At 34.5% G+C, this 22,816-nt stretch overlaps 1 protein-coding gene across 30 annotated transcripts in view; it reads left to right on the top strand.

Moving 5' to 3' along the window:
- The window catches only part of EPHA3 (EPH receptor A3), a 393,120-nt gene that overhangs the window by 163,888 nt on the left and 206,416 nt on the right, over positions 1 to 22,816 (top strand). For 4 of the 30 annotated variants that reach the window (XM_081547821.1, XM_081547828.1, XM_081547832.1 and 1 more), the window contains exon 3: positions 6,458 to 6,562. The exons of the other annotated variants lie outside the window; for them this stretch is intronic. In XM_081547821.1, coding sequence (XP_081403947.1) covers positions 6,458 to 6,562 — 105 coding nt within the window. The remainder of the gene's footprint in view (positions 1 to 6,457; positions 6,563 to 22,816) is intronic. 30 annotated transcript variants of the gene reach the window in all.

Below are 22,816 nucleotides of genomic sequence, written 5' to 3'. Positions count from 1 at the left end.
TATAAGGCTTCCAGTAACTGTAGTGCTTGCTTCATTGACTGCTTTAATGGGGGTGGGGGTGGGGGTGCATAATTGATGCAATTAAGATTTCTAGAAAAAAATAGCTACTAGCATTTTGAAGTACAGATACTGTTATACAACATGCATCTAGGAAGTTAAAATATATCCTTACCATTTGAAAGAGTGAAAATGCCCTATTGAATATAAAAGTTGTATTTTAAAACACATACAATAAATGTTTTCCCTTTTAGGTAACTATCCAATTTGTAATGTACCTAGTATACGATTTTTTTTTAATCTACCACAATATAAATATATCATGCAGTTTTTTCTAATTATGAAAAACGACATGCTCTTTTATGAGATATGGATTACATGAGAGATATGGGAATAGAATAAGGAAATAAAAATCATTCATAGTCCCTCCATTTAAGATTAAAATTTTGTGTTTGTCTGACTAGTTAATAGAAGTACTGCTGGTAATAATCAGTAATAAAAATAATACAAAGCAGCACTGATGTAAGTTATGAAGAGTGACAAGTTGATTTGAGGCAATTTCAGTAAACATTAAATAGAAAGATTTGAGAGCAAGTTTATGAAACACTGAATCAGAAATGACTAAAGCAACACAGTGCTTCTTGAAAACTAAATACATGGATAATGGACAAAAATCAAATAAAAAATTTGATTGTTTTTACAGAGGCACACTTCAGCTTTTCCCTTTTAAAAAACTGTATATACCCAAAGATACATTGCATACCTTACAGATTTATTGCTACATGATAGCCATTCTGTTAATTTGCAGCAGTCTGATATCTACTTTACATATTAAAAACAAAAAACAAACCAAAAGCACTCATTGGATAACGATGTAATTTTTAATGTTTCTTCCACTTGACTTCCTGTTTTTCCTCAGGGAGAATAAGAAAAGGTGATCAGCTATTTTGCTGAGAACCCAATTACCGCTGTGTTTCTGGTGGGAATTTTCATACCATATATTAATAAGTGAATCAGCCAATCATTCTTAACATGCTGTAGCTGAATGTTAGGTAATTGAAAATTGATTGACATTTGCTCCTGACCCAATGCATTGAGCTACGATTTACCATGGTGCTGGTGATTTTTATACATTTTAACAACCCCATTGTAACTGTTTCCATTACAGCCACGACCAAGAACTATAACACCTCTACTACTTCTACCCCTACTACAACTTCTACTACCATCAAATTCATACTACCACCACTACTAATACCTTGTATTTATTGGGTTCTTACTTTATGCCAGGTACTGTTCTTCCACTTTCACATACACTGATATATCTGCCAAGTACTATTATTTTCTTCATTTAAAATGTGAAGAAACCTGTATAGCACATGGAACTCTGCTTAATGTTATATGGCAGCCTGGATGGAAGGAAAGTTTGGAGGAGAATGGATATATGTACATGTATGGCTGACTACCTTCACTGTTCACCTGAGCCTATTACAAAATTGCTTGTTAATCCTCTACACACAAATACAAAATAAAAAGTAAAAAAAAAAAAATGAAAAAACCTATATGGTTTATCAGTTGATTTCTTGTTAGCTACATGATTTTAAAAGAATGTAATGCACATTCTTTGTTTCTCACTTAAATAGTTCAGTATTTCTTACAACATAAGTAAATAAAAATGTAATAATATATTTTGAGCGTTTTCTTTTTCCTAAACAAGAGTATAAGAAAAACTCTACCTCAAGAAACAAACTATTTCCTCTAATTATTGAATAATTTATTTTTCTCCCTAGAGATAAACTAAAGGGACCATCAGGCAGAATTATAAATCTCAAGTCTCAAACTTGTATTGATGGGATGGTAAATAAAATTATACTTCCCTGTTTCAGAAAGCAAGATTAAGTTATCCTTTAGTGCTATAAAATGCTGGTTTCAAACCTGGGTTGATTCTTTTAAGGTTCTTTCCAATCAATGCAGATACGAAAAGAAATGCAGAGTTGGCAGAGTTAGAAATCCAACTCAAAGTCTAAAGAGTAATGTATTTATCTAATTGGTACAAATGCTGCAATATGAGCTGATGATTTTTTAAACCAGTTTCAAGTCAAGAACTGTAATTCTACTGAGACAGCCATTCCCGATACAAGTAAAAATCTATAGACTATTCCTGTTAAAAAATAATCATAATTATTTGTTAGAAGACACACACTGATACTAATGTTTGAAATAAAATAAGTTAAAAATTAATGCAAATTTCACTATGAAAACCATGTCTGATTGGCACTGCAGGATGTTTTAGTGTTTCCTTTATCATTCTTATTTTCTATGGTTTTTTAACTAAATAATCTTTCTTTCACTTTACTTATTAAAGTATGAAATTATTTTCACTCAGGAAAAAAAAGGCTCCCCCTTTAGTAGTTTCTTTTATACTACTCTAAAGTGTTTTTCTCTATAATTCACCAACACAGTACTGTGATATGGAATTAAGAATTTGATTATTTTGCATTTGCAAACAAGAAAATATAGCCAGTAAATTTCATTATTCTTTAGTGATGCTCGTTTTATATTATTGATACACAAAAGTTTAAATGTGAACATAATAGGGTAAATTGGCCTATAAGGAAAGATTTTAACAGAATTAAAATAGCTTTTAAGTCAGTAATAGAACTATGTTTCCAAGAATATCTATTTTAGAATATCTGAAGGAAAGTAACTTAATTATATTTTCTGTTTGTTTTGCTTTTGTTTAAAACATAAGACAAACTTCTATTGCTAATTTTATACAGTTTAAGTAGTGTGATTTTAAAAATGATATGAACCAATTTTATCACCTGTATTGCATATTTTTATACATCCAACATATTTGGATTTATTTTTCTAGTAAAATGAAGATGAGAACTTTTGAAAATAGCTTTAAAAATCTATTAATTCTTGAAACAAGTACTTTATTATTTTTTCTATTTACAAAGTTTCTAATTTAGTGGTTATAAAGAATGTAATAGTATCTCTACAAATATTAATACGAGAAAAGAACTAGAATAAAAAATATCGTGAAGTAGTTCAAATTACCTTAGCTTTTTATATTAAAATAGTATTTTAGCCACTGTAGTGGTAATACCTGTAACAGTGGAGTTGCTACATAACTTCATTAGTAGCAATCATATTTGCAAGCCTTCCGTCAGTTATATGCTTCACAGGTGAATGCTCCTGTAAGACGTATTTGAATTTTCTTTTCTTTTTTTTTTTTTAATTCCGTGTTAAGCATTTGTTTTTGGAAATGAAGTGACAGGTTTTCTTATGAAAATGAAGTTGAGCAGATTGTTTTGGGCAAAGTTCAATTGCAGTTAATCCTCCAGATGAGCAGTTGTGTTCCCATAACTTGGTGTCATTCAGGCCAATCGGCATTATTAAAGAGGATTGCAGAAAGAATAAGTATGGTTGGTTAATCTTAGAGAAAAATTTTTTAAAAAAGAAGCACCATACCAGGATACCAGTATCTGTAATGGTTTTGATTCACTTTTATTTCATTTTTTAAAGATCATGTCAATCCTAGCAATAATGAGTACATTTTGGGTCTTTTTTAAGACTTTGAATCAAGTTAAAATTTATGAACCTTTATATCTTTACTTTAGGAAATATATTTTAAGCTATTATAAATTCCAGAAATATACATATATATATAAATTTTATAATTATATAATTTCAGATATATAATTATCAGAGCAATAGTTAAAGGAAAGACAGTAGAATAGAAAGAATGTCAGTGCTTTATTTTTCTTTTAAAGCATATCAGATTTAATCTTAAAAATAGCATTAGGCTATTTTCAAATTTTTATACAATCAAACCTTGTAAAATGACTTTCTACATCTTGGAAATGGTTAATGTTATAAATATTAAAAATATTATTCATACAGTGCTAATTAAGTTATTTTCACATTGAAAATAATGAAAAGGAAAAGAAATATTATGAGGTCCTTTATGTTGATTGTTTGGTGAGATAGAACAAATATAAAAATCTGGTTGACTCATAATTGTGAAAAATCCTACTGCAATGGAAAAGATTAGTCTATAACACCTTCTCAGAAGTGTGAATTAAATCTGATGATTTAGGATTATCTGGAATCAATGTGGATGCCTGTGTCCTGGATGGACCTGGCCATCCCGCTGGCAGCAACTATTATCAGAGTGCTAGCCTTGGCTGGTTAAATGGATTCTGCTTCAAGTTAAGAAGTCTTTAGGGAAGTGGATCATATTGTACAAAGACAGCTTTTCTAATTCCTTGCCTATGATGCAAAAGCAAGAGCATAATAAAGTTACTTGAAACCCTGCAATGTACAAGATCATTTAGAAATACTAGAATGGGCAATCTCAGGAGAATAAATTAGACTCACATACTAGCAAAAGTCATTTACTGAAAGGATAGGCTAGAATCACAATCTCTGTTAACTTTTTCTCATGCCATGTGACTGGTGTGCTCAGTTAAAACCACATGAATACTGACTCTGCAAAGCGAAACCCTCTGAGAAAGTGACATAACTTTCACAAAGAATGGGGGATTGTTACAACTATTCCATCTTCTGCATTGTCGATCACATTGATTGAAGATTTTAACGTGGCCAAGAAACATCACACTAGGCTAAAAGTCCCAGTGCAAACTTCCAATTCAGTTATGAAAGTTGGAGTTTATTTTATAATTGGGGAAATATCGTTTTAAGTTCTCAAAAACTTAAAGAAATCTCAGCAAAGTATAAAATAAACTTTTTCAATTCATTAAATCCTATTATCAACTACTTATTTTATATGCTAAAAAAAAGATACAAAGTTACAATTTTCCATTTTCTAATGAAACTCTGAAGTTTAAGGTTATTACAAAGATAAACTAATATTTTAATGGCCCACATATCTGTTTAATGTGACAAAGGATATAGCTGTCTATACTGTGACCCTATAATGACTAAATCTGGACCCCAGCTGATCTAATTCTTTGACTCTCCCACTAGGTTGTATCAAAGAGCTTGTACAGGATAAAATAAAGTTGCCATCATTTCCATGAACTATGACAGTTCAATTATTATATGTACAAATATATTGCATGTCAAATGCCACCCTGCACTTTCTATGATGCCGTAGACATACTTTCAATCACTTTACTTTGACAGAAATTTGACTAGCATTTAAGAAAGTTAAATAATATTTATAGTAAAGAACATTCTGGGCTCCTTCGGAAATTCATTGCTAACGTTTTAATGATTCATTTATTTTGACCCTTATTATGTTTGAAATCAACAGAAAATAGTATGTTTAATGTTCTTTGAAACAGTGAATTTTCTTCCTTGATGATATCAAACTGAGGTTCCTCTGATATCAGTTCTTCTGATGTCTAGAAGTTCTTACTGATGCTCTCTGTATAAAATATGCTGTGTAAATAAGAGAAAGTGTTAGCATATAGTATGTAGGGCTGATAGTATTTGTTGACTTCAACTCTTAATAAGAATAATTCAGCACCACTCAACAAGTTTTTGTGGAAAATCTATTCTGTGCCAGTACTTTTCTAAATACTGGAGATAGTTGCAAAAGTAAATAAGTCCCAGTCATTATTGCCACGGAGAAGGCAATGGCACCCCACTCCAGTACTCTTGCCTGGAAAATCCCGTGGATGGAGGAGCCTGGCAGGCTTCAGTCCATGGGGTCGCACAGAGTTGGACATGACTGAAGAGACTGAGCAGCAGCAGCAGCAGCATTATTGCCAAACAGCTCCCAGTTTAGGAGATAAAGAAGAAAAATTCACGAAAAGGAAATCATGTTAAGGCAATAGAAGTTGATAGACACCTGCCTGTGACACTGGAAAAGGTTCAGCTTGAGAGGATAGGGAATAATTCTAAGGAGCACATAAACTTAAGGTGGAACTAGGAGAATTATTGGGCTTCCCTGGTGGCTCAGTGGTAACCTGCCTGCAAACTCAGGAGACTCAGGTTTGATCCTTGGATGGGAAGATCCCCTGGAGAAGAAAATGGCAACTCTTTCCAGTATTCTTGCCTGGGAAATTCCATGGACAGAGGAGCCTGGTGGGCTATATAGCCCATGGGGTCGCAAAGAGTCAGATCTGACATAACGACTGAGCATGCACATATGTGGAAGAATTATTAGGAGGTAATTAGGCACATAAAAGATGAGATGAATGATGAATCTGAAATAAGGCAATATCCTATTGAAGTTCTAAAAGTAAGAAACAGATGTAAGTTAGGATGGCAAGTATTTTGGTATTGCTGAAATATAAACTAGGACAGGCACAGGCAGAAGTGGAAAATGTTAGCTGAGAAATAGGCCTGGGACAGGCTTCCCTAGTGGCTCAGCAGTAAAGAATCTACCCACAATTCAAGAGAGGCAGGAAACCTGGGTTGGATCCCTGGGTTGGGAAGATCCCCTGGAGGAGGGCATGGCAACTCACTGCAGAATTCTTGCCAGGAAAATCCATCAACAAAGGAGCTTGGTGGGCTACAGTCCATGGGGTTGCAAAGAATTGGACACAAGTGAAGCGACCGAGCACAGCACAGCACAGGCTGGGGACAGGTACGATAGTATCATATCATATTCCATCCTAGGAACTTAAGCTTGATTTATGTGTATCTGGGAGGTATGTTTTTGTGGGGCAAGGTGTTGGCTTTGAATGTCTTAAACAGTTGACAGATCTTTGTGATGAGAGGAAAGTTAGAGATTTAAAAATGGGGACTATTAGAGTTCTTAATTCAAGAAGTGGTAATGGCTTTATTGAGACCAGTTGTTTTTTGTTGTTGTTTGTTTTGTTTTGTTTTGTTTTTGCCACAACCATGGCTTGTGGGTTCTTAGTTTCCTGACCAGGGATTGAATCTGGGCCCTCAACAGTGAGGACACAGAGCCTCAACTACTGAACTACCAGGGAATTCCCTGTAACCAGTTTTATAAAACTGAGGAGAAAAGCGTAAACTCCCAAAACACATAGGATATGAAATCTATAGAAACAGATCATCATAGAGGAGAGAGAAGCCTAGGTAACCCAGTTTTCTAATAAGAAAGAGGAAACATGGGAAAATACAGGACTGTGAAAAAAAGTGATGTGTTCAGTTTTGAGCATTTTGTAATCAAAATCATTCTGGGATATCCAAGTAAAACTATTAAGCAAACTGTAAATTTGAGTCTAAATTTCATTGCTAAAATCATGGTTGACATGCAGATTCATGAAAATCATTGACAACAGATTCAACTACAACTCTAGAGTGAATAAGATTGCCCACAGAAACTTGAAAGTGAAGACAATTCCAATCGAAGGCACACTGGTGAACACAGATGCTTAAAGGAATTTTTCATTATTTTGTCAATTGCCTATTTTTTATGGGACATATCTTTGAATTACCATTTCACGTGTTCCTTTTGTTAACACACATACCTACATCTTCCCAACTAAAACACAAACACAAACAAAAGTGCTTTCCTAATAAATCTTCTCAAGTTACGCTATCATTTACCTCCTTTCCTTAATCTAAACTAATAAGGAAATCTAATCATTTCCTTAATGAACTGCAACATCTACCACATGTGCTTTTTCACCATAACATCCTTGCCCATTTTTTCCCTTGCGGTACTGGTATGGAAATAATGTTCTTAGAGTTCACATTGTGGAACTTCCAGGTTCCAAACCAATGATCTTTTTTCTCAATTATCACCTTCCCTCATCTCTCTGAAACAAGTTCTTTATTAATCATGACTCATTCTAGAAAGTCTGCCTTTCTACAGCTCAGTGATGTATCACCGCTGTCCTTTTCTAATCCCTATTTTTCCCAATTTAAGACATGAGCTTTCAATAGCCAGTACTATCTCCATTTTTGAACCTTTGGCATCTGAAATCTTTTAAAATGTCTTTAGCAATTGGAAGACATTTGTGTATAAGAATAGGTACCGCTAATTGAAACAGTGCAAACAGTAGGAAAATGTATCCAATTCTACATGGTAGGAAGTCCAGAGATAGGATGTGTTTCGGATATATTTTTATCAGAAATTAACAATCTCAGAATGAGCCCAGATTCTTTCTCTATTCTGCCATAATCCCTGCAGCTTCATCCTTGGGAGCTGGAAGTAATTTGTGGCAATCCCGGATATTATATCTGGAAGAAAGATTGCCTTCCTATGTTTTCTGTTAGATGCGAGGATATTTTTCCCTAGACTTTTCATTGCCGACTTTACATCATATCTTATTGAATAGAATCAAGACACATGCTCATTGCTCCGCTATTCACTGTCTTGAAATAATCACTCCTCCATTCTTGAAACTGTGGAAGAGTCAGACTTCTGAGGGTTATGACTACAAGGTGGGGTAGGTTATGGATACTTCGAGGATTTTGTGCCAGAAAGTAATAAGATGAGGATGGATGCTGGGTTAGCCACCAACGTTGTCCATTTTAGTAAAATCTCATCTATCCAGTATCATCGAACATTTCCAGTTTTTAAGGTCTTCTAACTGAAGTTTCACATTTCTAGTCATATATTCCTAAATAAGGACATTTGATTTTGTGTTAAAACTAAAAACTTGATTGATTTTTACCCAAAACCAAATTCAGCATCTTCCCTATTGAATCAGTTCTTTCAAGTCACTTTTCCCCAATAGTGAAAGTTCCTTTATTCTTTGCTTAGAACATAGAAGCTTTACTGACCTAACTGTTCTCACACATTTAGTCAGTTGATTCCTTCTTTCATATTTATTGGCCAATCTGTGTATCTTCCACTCTGATTTAGAGCTCAGTAATGCTCACATGTATCACCAAAATATCACTAATTGGTGGTGGTGGTGGTCTCTTTTGTGCACTTACCTTCATCTACTCTGTGAAGGACCATGAGATTAATTTTCCTAACTTGTGGTTCTACTTATATTACTCTTTTGTTAAATCCTCAGGGTCTTTCTTTGCATACCAAATTCCTCAGCCTGACTTTCAATAGTCTAGTCTCAGTATCTTCTGTTCTCATTTCTACTGCCATCCTGTACAAACATAATACTTGAGACCAAATTGGAGCTCCCTTGGACTTCAACAAATTGAATTCATTAACTATATCAGAATTTCCTTAAAAGACCCCAAAACTCTCACGACTGCCCATTACTTAGGCTTTTTTTTTCTATTGCTGTCTTTCCTGGGATGGTTTCTGGATATAAAAATTCTATTCTATGTTGTTTCCATATGTTGTCTCTAATACCACTTCTGTATGAAGCCACAGCTGATCCCCAGGATAAAATTTCTCCCAATGAATGCTTGGTGATATCCTTCTATAAGATTGCAAACTTGACAAGAAGGATTAGTCATGTTCATCCAAGTAAGCTTTATAGCCCTTCTTATGAGATTGCATAGATAGCAAACATTAAGAACAATCTTTTGTAGAATTGTTAGAAAATTAGATGTAGAATTAGTTGTCTGGGATTATGAAACAAAAAGTTCAGCCTTAGATCTAAGCAGTTAGACATACGGAATCATTTCTAACCATTTTGCTCTTGAAAATGTGAAAGTCTTTAGAAGTTCAATAATCAAAGTTCTGGATATACTCTTGTCAAACCATTGAGTTGTCGTTTGGTTTTTTTGTATTTTTACCTCAGAATCTCCTATATTAAAAAACAAACATAAAAAAAAAAAAAAAAACAAGGCAAAATGAAAATCAACTCTCTTGAATTAGAACCTGTGGAAAAATACTTCTTTACAGGATTTTTTTAACCTCTCAAATAGATCACAGTAATTTCTTTAAAGAAGGAGACTAATATAATAACTTTTAATAAGTTATAGATGTTTCCAATCATGATAACAATTCTGGGCCAAATTAATTTATCTTATATAAACACTGAACATGAAGGATGAGAATGGTGACTAAAATCTATGACAGCATATCACGTGTTGAATGTTTTGAATGTCTTCACCCTGAATGTAGGTGATATAAATCTAATTAAACCATAATTCAGAGACATTAAGTAATTTCCCCAAGGTAACATTGTCAGTAAAGGGTGCAATTCTACTTAAACACACATTGATCTGTTGACTGAGCCCATGCTCTTTCAACTCTCACATAACTATGAAGATAAATGTATTAAGCAATCAGGTACAATCCATAATGGTACCCAAATACCATTTTTATTTTAATAAAAATTTGAATTTTTGTTAATTTGTCTTATGTAGAAGAAGTTAATCCATTGACATGCCTTATTTTTACCACATGATACTGTTTTATGTGGATGAAAAATTTACATTGATTTATATTATAGCCATATATTCAGTGTAATAGAAAAATATATGAGGCATTTTACTGTTTAGCATATCTCAGGATGTTTATATTTAAAGATATTATGTACATTTATTATTAATCACATTATTTTGCTTTGTCTTTTTAAATGAAGCATATATGAATAAAAATAACTATGATACATATAACCTAAGAGAAAGAAAACAATGAATTTACTTTGAGTTTTGGTTTCTATAGATTGTCTATTCAGAAATAGTAAATTATAGAGCAAAAACATGTCATAGCTTTAGGATCATTTCTTTTAAAAAATATGAAATATTTGCAGAGTAAATACGATTCTATGTATTTCTTATACTGCAAGTCATTTCCAAATTTCCATGTATGCTTGCCAAGAACAATGATAATTAATGTTTCATGGAATTCTTTGAGAAATGTTGAATTCCAAGACTGATTTAGACCATATTTAAACATATATTATGCTAGACTAAATTAAAAAAAAAGAGAGAATGTTGTATATTTTTGGCTATTTGTGGTTATAAAAAAGAAAATTCTCAAGTAGAGTGCAGATGCAAAATACATTTGGTTAAAAAAGTTCAGATCCCATTTGCCAGTTGCTCCTTCAGCATTTTTTTCTAATTCCTGGGTATTTTTCAAGGCCTGTAATCATTAGAAAACATTGAACTTTTTGTCTATTTATGTTTAAAAAATATTGCTCAAGTTTTTCATGCTCTTACCTTATTAGATGTCAACAATAGGTACAATATAGTTTGCAGGGAATTCATTGTTCATCTTTAAGACTTTATATATATGTAAATATATGTTTGCATGTGTGCATGCTAAGTTACTTCAGTCGTATACAACTCTTTGTGACCCTATGGACTATAGCCTGCCAGACTCCTCTGTTCATGGAATTTTCCAGGCAAGAATACATAAATGTTTAATGTAATATATATATCATATATACTTCATGTAAGGCATTAGTATAAAGATTAAAATACTTTAGGGAAAATATTGATAGAATGCAGTTCTTCTAACTGGTTTGTTTTAAACTGATTTTACTTCTCCCTGCCCCCAGTTCAGTTGATCACCATGGCCAGATGCCATTTAGCTATTCAGAGCCATAGAAAAAGATTTATGCATTGGCAAGTGGAGAGGTGAAACCCTGGTTAAAAGAGTTCTGCAAATGATACTTCTGATCCCAGCAGAAGTTATAGGTTTACATTTTTTTAAGAAAAAGGCAAAGTTTTCCCTGTTAATAGCTGTAAATTATATGCTATATTATCCCTTTTTTCTTCTTCCCAGTACTTGCTATACCTCATTTTAGGTATAAAATCTCTCAAGTTCATTAGTGAGGCAGATTCAATACACCCTATATATATATATATATATATATATATATATATATATATATATACTGTGAAAAGAATGGATCTATGAAATTGAAAGACACAATTCACACCCACATCATGCCCTCACCCCATCTCAATGTTGCACTTGTAAATTAAAAGATGAACATTCTCAAAAAAGAGAAGCCTATCTTAGGAGAGCCTTTAATCTTTAGCACATTCCTTTGCTCCCTTAGCCTCTAATCTGGCATGCATTATAGTTCGAACTTTAAAGTGTACATACACATTTATTAGAAAGCTATACTTACAAAGGAGGTCAAGATCAATTGTCAATTTCTTGTGAAAATGTAAATTTTAAGGTATTATTTTGAGTAAATAAGAGCAGTTTAGGGAGATGCCTATGTCTGTAAATTTTCTTAAATACCAGTTTCATTTCATGTTGTCATAGGCACTGAATTTAGTTAATTAATAGAAGAGTTTGTGGCTAAAAAGAAACTAAAATTGATAAAATATATTTAAAATTATAGTTTGTGGAGTTTATTTGAAATAAAAAAATTATGATGTTATTCTTTGAACAGTAACAAAAGCACATAATACAGTGGGCTCATGGTCTTGCACTGAAGAGTTGAAATGGCTGCTTTATTTCCATATTTTAAATATACTATAAATTTTAGGGTTAGAAATCACAAGGAATGTGATTTCAAAACTTTCTTAATTAGAGCTTTCATAAACAATATCAAATATACCCATTTGTTCTGATCATTGATTCATGTGTGAGTGCTTAGTTGCTCAGTTGTGTCTGACTCTTTGAGACCCATGGACTGTAGCCCACTAGGCTCCTCTGTTCAAGAGATTCTCCAGACAAGAGTACTGGAGTGAGTTGCCATTTACTTTTCCACTACTGATCCGTACAATTTGATAAAAATAATACTAGAGAATGATGAACAATATTTTCACTTTTTCCCTTGCCTTTAAAAATTATATTTCTCTACACTATGGAAGGTGGGAGGGACATTCAAGAGGGAGAAGACATATGTATACCTATAGCTGATTCATGTTCATTTTTGGCAGTAATCAACACAAATCTATAAAGCAATTATCCTTTAATAATTGGCATGGTCAATAAAGGAGAAATCGATGTTTTTTCTGGAACTCTCTTGCCTTTTTGATGATCCAGCGGATGTTGGCAATTTGATCTCTGGTTTCTCTGCCTTTTCTAAAACCTGCTTGAACACCTGGAAGTTCACGGTTCACATATTGCTGAAGTCTGGCTTGGAGAATTTTGAGCACTACTTTATTGGCATGTGAGATAAGTGCAACTGTGTGGTAGTTTGAGCATTCTTTGGCATTGCCTTTCTTTGGGATTGGAATGAAAACTGACCTTTTCCAGTCCTGTGGCCAATGCTGAGTTTTCCAAATCTGCTGGCATATTGAGTGCAGCACTTTCACAGCATCATCTTTGAGGATTTGAAATAGCTCAACTGGAATTCCATCACCTCCACTAGCTTTGTTCATAGTGATGCTTCCTAAGGCCCACTTGACTTCACATTCCAGGATGTCTGGCCTGAGCCGAGTGATCACACCATCGTGATTATCTGGGTCATGAAGATCTTTTTTGTACAGTTCTGTGTATTCTTGCCACCTCTTCTTAATATCTTCTGCTTCTATTAGGTCCATGCCATTTTTGTCCTCTATTGATCCCATCTTTGCTTGAAATGTTCCCTTGGTATCTCTAATTTTCTTGAAGAGATCTCTAGTCTTTCCTATTCTATTGTTTTCCTCTATTCCTTTGTACTGATCTCTGAGGAAGGCTTTCTTATCTCTCCTTGCTATTCTTTGGAACTCTGCATTCAAATGGGTATAACTTCCAGATGTTCAAGTTGGTTTTAGAAAAGGCAGAGGAACCAGAGATCAAATTGCCAACATCCGCTGGATCATCGAAAAAGCCAGAGAGTTCTAGAAAAACATCCACTTCTGCTTTATTGACTATGCCAAAGCCTTTGACTGTGTGGATCACAATAAACTGGAAAATTCTGAAAGAGATGGGAATACCAGACCACCTGACCTGCCTCTTGAGAAACCTGTTGCAGGTCAGGAAGCAACAGTTAGAACTGGACATGAAACAACAGACTAGTTCCAAATAGGAAAAGGAGTACATCAAGGCTGTATATTGTCACTCTACTTATTTAACTTATATCCGAGTACGTCATGAGAAACGCTGGACTGGATGAAGCACAAGCTGGAATCAAGATTGCCAGGAGAATTATCAATAGCCTCAGATATGCAGATGACACCACCTTTATGGCAGAAAGTGAAGAAGAACTAAAGAGCCTCTTGATGACAGTGAAAGAGGAGAGTGAAAAAGTTGGCTTAAAGCTCAACATTCAGAAAACTAAGATCATGGCATCCAGTCCCATCACTTCATGGTAAATAGATGGGGAAACAGTGTCAGACTTTATTTTTTTGGGCTCCAAAATCACAGGAGATGGTGATTACAGCCATGAAATTAAAATACGCTTACTCCTTGGAAGGAAAGTTATGACCAACATAGACAGCATATTAAAAACCAGAGACAATACTTTGCCAACAAAGGTCCATCTAGTCAAGACTATGGATTTTCCAGTAGTCATGTATGGATGTGAGAGTTTGACTATAAATAAAGCTGAGTGCCGAAGAATTGATGCTTTTGAACTGTGGTGTTGGAGAAGACTCTTGAGAGTCTCTTGGACTGCAAGGAGATCCAACCAGTTCCTCCTAGAAGAGATCAGTCCTGGGTGTTCATTGGAAGGACTGATGTTGAAGCGGAAACTCCAATGTTTTGGCTACCTGATGCGACGAGCTGACTCATTTGAAAAGACCCTGTTGCTGGGAAAGAGTGAAGGTGGGAGGAGAAGGGGACAACAGAAGATGAGATGTTTAGATGGCATCACCAACTCAATGGACATGAGTTTGGGTAAACTCTGGGAGTTGGTGATGGACAGGGAGACCTGGCATGCTGTGGTTCATGGGGTCGCAAACAGTCAGACACGACTGAGTGACTGAACTGACAGGGAATGATGGAGCAACTCTGCCCCCTGACCGTGGTGGTGTTTATACAAAACTATATGCACAATAAAATTCAAACAACTTTACACCAAATACAATGATCAGAAGTGAATGTATGGGAAGCCTCCTGTAAATTTGTAGTTTAGTTTACTGTACCAATATCAATTCCCTAGTCTTGGTATTATATATTGAATAATATCATTGAGGGAAACTGAGTGAAGGGTGTGGAAATGTGCTATTTTTGCATGTGAATGAATTCTGTCTAAATTCATTTCAAAGTTAAAGTTTTTTTCTTAAAGACTCCTATAAGGCCTTGCATGACTGGTCTAGTTACCTCAACATTCTTTTTTACTATTCTCAAGATCATGACCTCTGCTTCCACTGTCAGCCACTTTGCTACTGCTTGGTAGGCATGTTCCAGTCTTGGTTCTTTGCTCCAGAGAAAATTCAGTTTCCTCAGATTTTCTGTGGACTAACCTCCAAGTTTTTGAATAACTATTACATACAATGGCCTTTAATACTTCAACATGCTACCACTCCACACACTCTAATCCTCTTACATTGATCCACTTTATTTTTTTTTTTCTCAGCACTTACCATCGTTTAACATCATCATAATTTTCCTAGCTATTATGTTTGTTTTCTGTCTTTCTGACTAAAACAAAAGCTACATTGGGACAAATCTTTATTTTGTTTATAGATGACAATCTAGTAGCTAGAAAAACGCTTGCAGCATAGTAGGCACTCTAAATAAGTGTTGAATTAACTAGCAGATCTTGGATTTTAAGTACTGGAAGTTTCTATGTGAGCAGTGGGGCATATGCTATTTCAAGAAAAAAAAAGTGTTTGCAACCACTTTCTATGTGTAAGAACTTCCCCTGGTAGCTCAGCTGGTAAAGAATTCATCTGCAGTGCAGGAGATCCCGGTTCAATTCCTGGGTCAGGAAGATCCTCTGGAAAAGGGTAGGCTACCCACTCTGGTATTCTTGGGCTTCCCTGGTGGCTCAGCTGGTAAAGAATCCACCTGCAATGTGGGTTCAATCCCTGGGAATGGGAATATCCCCTGGAGAATGAAATGGCTACCCATTCCAATATTCTGGCCTGGAGAAGAACTCCATGGACTGTGTAGTCCACGGGGTCATAAAAAGTGGGACACGACTGAGCGACTTTCATTTCACTCTATGTGTAAGACTGACTTAAAGCTCCAACAGAAAACAAATAGTACCCTTCAGCTTGCTGCTGCAGGCACTATTGACAGAACATAACATTACTTCGTTCTTTGACTTTTTGTTTTGCACAAAGTCAGAATCTCCCTCTGTGTTGACTTCCACACTAGGCTGATTCGTGAATGGCTGCTGTTTCCCATTGTTTCCTGTTAGTATGCTATGGGCCCCGCAGTAGTTTCCCTGAAGTCTTTGAGGCTGACCTGCTATTGCTCAATACATGACAGCTGCTTAGGTGTCCTGCTCTCAGGCATTCTCTACACATTTGCTTCCGTGGAGTTACTCCAACAAAGGCTGAGCTTGCTCATCTTCTTACTATACCAATTAATTTCCAGTAAGGTTTGCTGAAGGAAATGGCAACCCACTCCAGTTTTCTTGCCTAGAGAATCCCTTGGACAGAGGAGCCTGGTGGGCTGCTGTCCACAGGGTCCCACAGAGTCAGACACGACTGAAGTGACTTAAAAGGCATGCATGCTTTGGAGAAGGAAATGGCAACCCATTCCAGTACTCTTGCCTGGAGAATCCCAGGGACAGAGGAGCCTGGTGTGCTGCCATCTATGGGGTCGCATGGAGTTGGACACAACTGAAGCGACTTAGCAGCAGCATCAAGGTTTGCTGGCCTATGAGGAAATAGCATATGAAATCAGTCATGACCTTTGTTTTCAGACACAGTCCTTAAAAGACTATAAGGACCCTCTTGAAAATCCCTTAGCCCAGTCAAGTTGACACATAAAATAAATCATCATGTGCAAGTTTGTTTATCAACACTTATTACAATTAAATAATTTCTGAAATAAATTTGCTAATGTCCGTGTCCTTAAGTAGGATAAAAACTGAGACTAGAAGCAGTATACAACTTATTTACTGATCCATCTCCAAAGCATACAACCATGCTTGGCAAGTACTAGGATCTCAAGAAATAATTATTGAATTAATAAATAAAAATGGTTTTGGAATTCTGTCTTAAAATAAAACATGACTTTCCACCTAGGGAGTTAAAATAATGTCATGGATAAAGTGCCCAATTTAGTATTGAAGTCCCAGAAAGTCATTAAGAATACTGATTAAGTGAAAAGTAACTCTTATGCTTTTAATGGTCTCAATATTTCAGTTGAACTGGTAACTTTTAAAATTATTAACATATGTTGGTGAAATTGATTAAAATCTACAAAGTTGTCATTGTAATAAGTGAAAAAAGGAGCAGAATCTTCCTTGCTTTTAAGAAAACTTTTATCTAGGGCTAAATTTTGCAAAACTACCATCACAGAGAACAGTATTCCTGTAAGGCTCCTTTAGGAAAAATGAAGGATAGATTGGCCAAATAATTTTGGGAAATAAAATATCCAATATCCTCCCTCTCATACTGACACTTTCATAAAGTACATTAATGAGTTAATAGCTCTGAGTAGTTCTACAGAAAAGAAATTTTATTTTTTGAAAAAATAAATTTCACCTCCAAAGACTTTTATGTTAATAATCTTTGTAAATATTCTGATGCATATTTATTTCATGAAACACTTTTTGAGAAATGTATAAAGTAAAATATGATGTAATCTTTGTTATTTAATTAAGTAGTGCGGCATAATACATAAATCAGTGAACTTTGATTACTTCTATAGATTTTGATTAAAAACTCTCAATATTTATATGTAAATATTTATAAAGGACCTCTTAATTTTTTTCCAATCCTAAAGATATAACTTTTCTTAAGCAATTAGCATATTCAATCATCTTGGTGATTTAAATATTTTCTTTCTTTCATACTTTAGATTTCTTTATTTTTTTTCACATTCTCTCTTGAGCTATATAATTGTTTTTATATTACTATTCTGATTGATTATAAACAACTGATTTTATTTAAAGGTGTATGATTAAAAGTACAATAAATCAACTCAAAAACAAGACTAGACTAGAAGAAAATTTAGCAATGAAAAAAATCACAATCATTTGCCAAATATGAAATAAGATTCTCAAATTCAAGTTTAATGTAATCTAGCACATTTTTCTTCAGAAACAGAGCTTCACTTAACCAACCTTAAAAGGGCTAAGACCTTTGGAAAGCAATGGCCTTTATAAAAGATTTAAAATAGCATTTCGTTTAAAACGATGAAAATGTCTAATGTTTCCTACTATTCCTTCTCATCTTCTGCTTGGGTCCTTTTTTTCTCAGAGTGCATAAGAAAGTTTGCAAAGTAGAAACAAACTGGATGAACAGGAATCAGATTTTCTAAGGCAGAATTAGAAATGAAATGAAACATGTAACAAAAGGTGAATAGTATCCAAACAGAAAAATGAGTGTGAGTGAAGTAAGCTTATCTTGCCAAAATATATTATAAAAGTTATAATAAATGATAAGATCTTCAAGAAATTTAAGATGATGAGCTTCACTGTAATTTTCTTTGTAGCTACACTTAAAAAAGATGTAGGTATGCTTGAATTAGAAGTGAATAAGGGTTGACTCAAAGCATATCATTAATTATTCTTGACTGTTTTATACTGTGGCTAATTCAGATGTTACTCAGGCAAAGGAAGGTTGATTTATTTAGTCTGGTATCCTATTCTCATTTAAAAAGGCTTGGGCAACACTGACTAACACAAGGCGGCTCTGCTTTTCTCCTTGAAATCAGGCAACAGAATTAGCCAAGAAAGGATGTTTCTAAATGGGTATTAAAAGTCATCCATGTTGGAGGATGATAAATTAAAAAGAAAGGCTTGGAAAGGAGATATTGTTACTTAGCCAATTAAGTTTTTAAGAATAGCTTTAGGAAGGATGTCCTGGTAAATCCAAATAGCACAAAATTTACCATTGGCTTATTTTATTGGCACTTTGGTTTATTTGTATTTTTTTTTTTTAAGTGCAAAAAAAAAAAAATTAAAAGCTGAGAATTATGGGGAACAAGCAAAGACTCCAAAGTTTTATACTAGAATGCTAACAGTTTCTGAGATTATCCTGAGTCTGAGAAAAGAACAATAAACCAATAGGGTAACAAGCTGTTTTAAAACAGTGTGATTCCATTAGGCTACAAATATGTTTTGTGAGTAATTCTAAGCTCTCTTTGTTGTTAGTCTCATTTCACATTGGCCTTCAAAAAAGTTCCTCTCAAATGTTTACAGTTATGGAAAATATATACAGAGTTCATAATAGCTAGGATGTGCTTTCTGATATAGGTTAAGAAAAATTATGAACTTAATTATTTGTGTTAAGTTTATGTTATTTCATCGATTTTTTCAAAACATACATTTAAATGCCAAAAGAAACAATTCACTTGCCTCAGGCCACACAAGTCAGTAGCATGGAGCAGTATTTGAGGGGGATTAAAATTCACAACTTCTGACACCTAGTCCACTAGGCCACACCACTTTCAAACAGACCCCAATAGATCAACTTTCTTCTTTATGAAAACACGTGTTTCCTAATGCTATTGCTGCTGAAAGATATGTCTGTTCATGTGGCTAATCTTCATTACTTAGAAAGGAATAATAGGCAAGGATCATTCACCTAAAGTTCACTGCCCTCTCAAAAATTTAAAGGGATACTTCAAGTTTTTCAAAACTTCAAATTTAATTTTCCCTTTTGAAAGAATTTCTTAACATGTGTGGTTTATCTGGATTTTCATATTTCTGTTTTTATTATTCTGAGCCAGCAAAATTTTATCACATAATCATTGTGCTTGAAAGTAAGGAAATTTAATATATTTTCAGGGTTGTAGATAATTAGACATTATAAATTATATTGATGATACATCAAAAAAGAAAGCCTAACTATACTGATTTTTCAAGAAAAAATTCTGGTCTATAACTTTAGCACTTTATGTCTGGCAGTAAATCAGCTGAGATTGAAAATTTACAATGTTCTCTGAGGAAGGTGAAATTTATTATTAGCTTTTATATACTCCATTATTTTCCCAAAGTGCTATAAAATAATTTTACAAGTTATTCTTTTCAGCCTTCCTGTGTTGTGGTGAATGATATAATTTTTCTTATATACAAGTTAGGAAAAAAAAAGAACAACTTGAGGTCAAAGCAAGATTTTCTGTCTTACAAGGTCATAGGATAAACCTTTAGCGTTAGTTATAATTGAAAAAAAATACAGTTTTATGACATGATTGTTTCTACTTTTCTTCTCTTTTAAACATCCAATCTAATTCAAGTATTACTTTTGTAACTCTATTGCCCAATAATATCTTTCAATTAATCAGTGTTGATTGTGTGCCAGACACAGTTCGATGTGATAACTTATTTAATCTTCAAAGTGATCCTACAAGGAAGGTTTATTTTATACATTTTACAGAGAATTTAAATGATATTCCTGCACCCAAGAAGGAGCATAGAGTTGTGGTTCTCAAAGTGTGAACCCCCGAGCAGCAGCAGTGTCACTGGGGAGTAGTTACAAATGCAGATCCTTGGGTCCTACTCCAGACTTGCTGACTTAGTAGCTCAGACTATAGGGCCCAACAGTATGTGTTTAACAGGTTGATTTTGAAGCAAGCTGTTGTCTGAGAGCCACTTGTTTGGAACATAGAATCTAGATATAGACTGCCTGATTTTGAGTGATAAGATTTTCTGTTATAAGCTATATGACTTGAAGTCACTGGTCTCTCAGGGCCAAGTAGGGTTATCCTTAGAATGTAAGTTATAAAAATAGTACCTCTTTGAGGAGACTGTTAAGAGCACTTAAACAGTATTTATAACAGACCTCAGGCAGCTAGTGTTTCTTCTATGGATACCAAATTTAAAACTTAATTTTAGTACCCATGGAGTCAGAATTAATTATTATAAGAGGATCTATTAATAATATATATTGAAGTATTCTGCACATTATCTGACAGCAAATGGTTAGTGACTGAGATTTGTTAGTAGTACTATTATTTAGCATTATCATTGCTAGCCATAATTGGACTTCTAGAAGACTGGGTTATTAGTTTACCTTTGACCTTAAGCTCAGGAATCCTTCTCCACCCTCCTTTTGACTGTATTTCTGTCCACTACCTTCTTATTTGTTCCTGTCTGTCTTTGGCCAGCTGTTGGTCCACCTGTTCCTTATGACTAAGAGAGTTAGCCATGTGGACAGCTTCTCCTGATCTACAGTCAGCCTAACCCTCAATTCTGTCTTACTTCCGTAAGAAGAAATGCAATAGTGTGCTGAATTTTGTAGCTTGAGTAAGAATTCAGACCACCATGACCATTTTAAAAGTGTGTCCCCTCTTAGTTAGTAACTTCCCTTTAGTTGAAGTTGGTAAAGTTTCACTAAAGCACATAAATGTTATCAAATTTTATCTATGCCTCAGTCAGTTCAGTTCAGTCAGCTGTGTCCGATGCTGCGACCCCATGGATTGCAGCACACCAGGCTTCCCTGTTCATCACCAACTCCTGGAGCTTACTCAAACTCATGTCCATCGAGTCAGTGATGCCATCCAACCATCTCATCCTCTGTCATCGCCTTCTCCTTCCACCTTCAATCTTTCCCAGCATCAGGGTCTTTTCCAATGAGTCGGCTCTTCACATCAAGTGGCCAAAGTATTGGACTTTCAGCTTCAGCATCAGTCCTTCCAATGAGTATTCAGCAATGATTTCCTTTAGGATGGACTGGTTTGATCTCTTTGAAGTCCATGGGACTCTCAAGCATCTTCTCCAACACCACAGTTCCAAAGCATCAATTCTTCAGTGCTCAGCTTTCTTTATAGTCCAATTCTCACATCCATACATGACTACTGGACAAACCATAGCTTTAACTAGACGGACCTTTGTTGGGAAAGTAATGCCTCTGCTTTTTAATATACTGTCGAGGTTTTTAATATACTGTCTATGCCTCATGGTTGTGATTTTCTGAATGAGTTCAATGTCAATTTTCAAATATTATTTGAAACAAAGTTTCCCTTGTACAACATTTTTCTCTTTTCCTCTTTCTTTCTGATAAAAACATTGTCCTTTGATTAAAAATAAACAGGCATGAAAAAAAAAATATTTCTTCCCCAGAATATTTCCCAAGTTGTAACAATAATGCTTTTTAAAAACCAAGTAGGAAAGTATATTGCCTTCCCTTTTATATATTTGTAGTTTTTGTGTACACAACATATAGATATTCTCATCATTTATTAATTTCTGTTAATATTGTTATATTCCCCACTTCAGCACTCAGGCACAAACATTATCTATTCTTATTTTTCAGTTCAGTTCAATTCAGTCGCTCAGTTGTGTCCAACTCTTTGCGACACCATGGACTGCAGCATGCCAGGCTTCCCTGTCCATCACCAACTCCCGGAGCTTGCTCAAACTCATGTCCATCGAATCGGTGATGCCATCCAACCATCTCATCCTTTGTCATTCCCTTCTCCTGCCATCAATGTTTCCCAGCATCAGGGTCTTTTCTAACAAGTTAGTTCTTCGCATCAGGCGGCCAAAGTATTGGAGTTTCAGCTTCAGCATCAGTCCTTCCAGTGAATGTTCAGGACTGATCAAGGAACATTAAGCTCAATAATATTGAGGATAGGACATCTTTAAATATAAAGTTTTCTCTATCACCTTCTGCGAGGCACAAGTTAAGAAAAACAAACCAAGTTAGAAATAGCAATCTAGCATAGCATTTTTAAATACTCCTAAGTAAAGGTCATTTTTCTACTACATAAAATAAAGTTGGATATGTTTCTGATTAGTTTTCATGATAAACTGAAAATATTTTTTTATTACTGAAATTCCATAAAGTTAGATCCACGTGGGGAAACCAAGAGTCGTTTATGAGCATGACCTTCTCTGCTCTTCAGTGTTTTTGGACATAATTATTTGTAAGAGCTTGCATCTCTGAAATTATGTCCAGGGAAGAGAAGGAGGAGAAGTAAGAATATGAAAGAAAGAATGGCCAGAAATATAAGAAAAGAAAATGCTGTCAAATGAGTCAGTTTATATTAACTACTGTATCAGTTACATAACCAATTACTGGCTACTATCTTTAAAAATACAGTTTC

The sequence above is a fragment of the Giraffa tippelskirchi genome, chromosome 2 (genome assembly GCF_054371585.1).
Source record: "Giraffa tippelskirchi isolate mGirTip1 chromosome 2, T2T-mGirTip1v1.2.pri, whole genome shotgun sequence".
In the NCBI taxonomy this organism is placed as follows: domain Eukaryota; kingdom Metazoa; phylum Chordata; class Mammalia; order Artiodactyla; family Giraffidae; genus Giraffa; species Giraffa tippelskirchi.
This window is presented reverse-complemented; position numbering and strand designations above follow the sequence as displayed.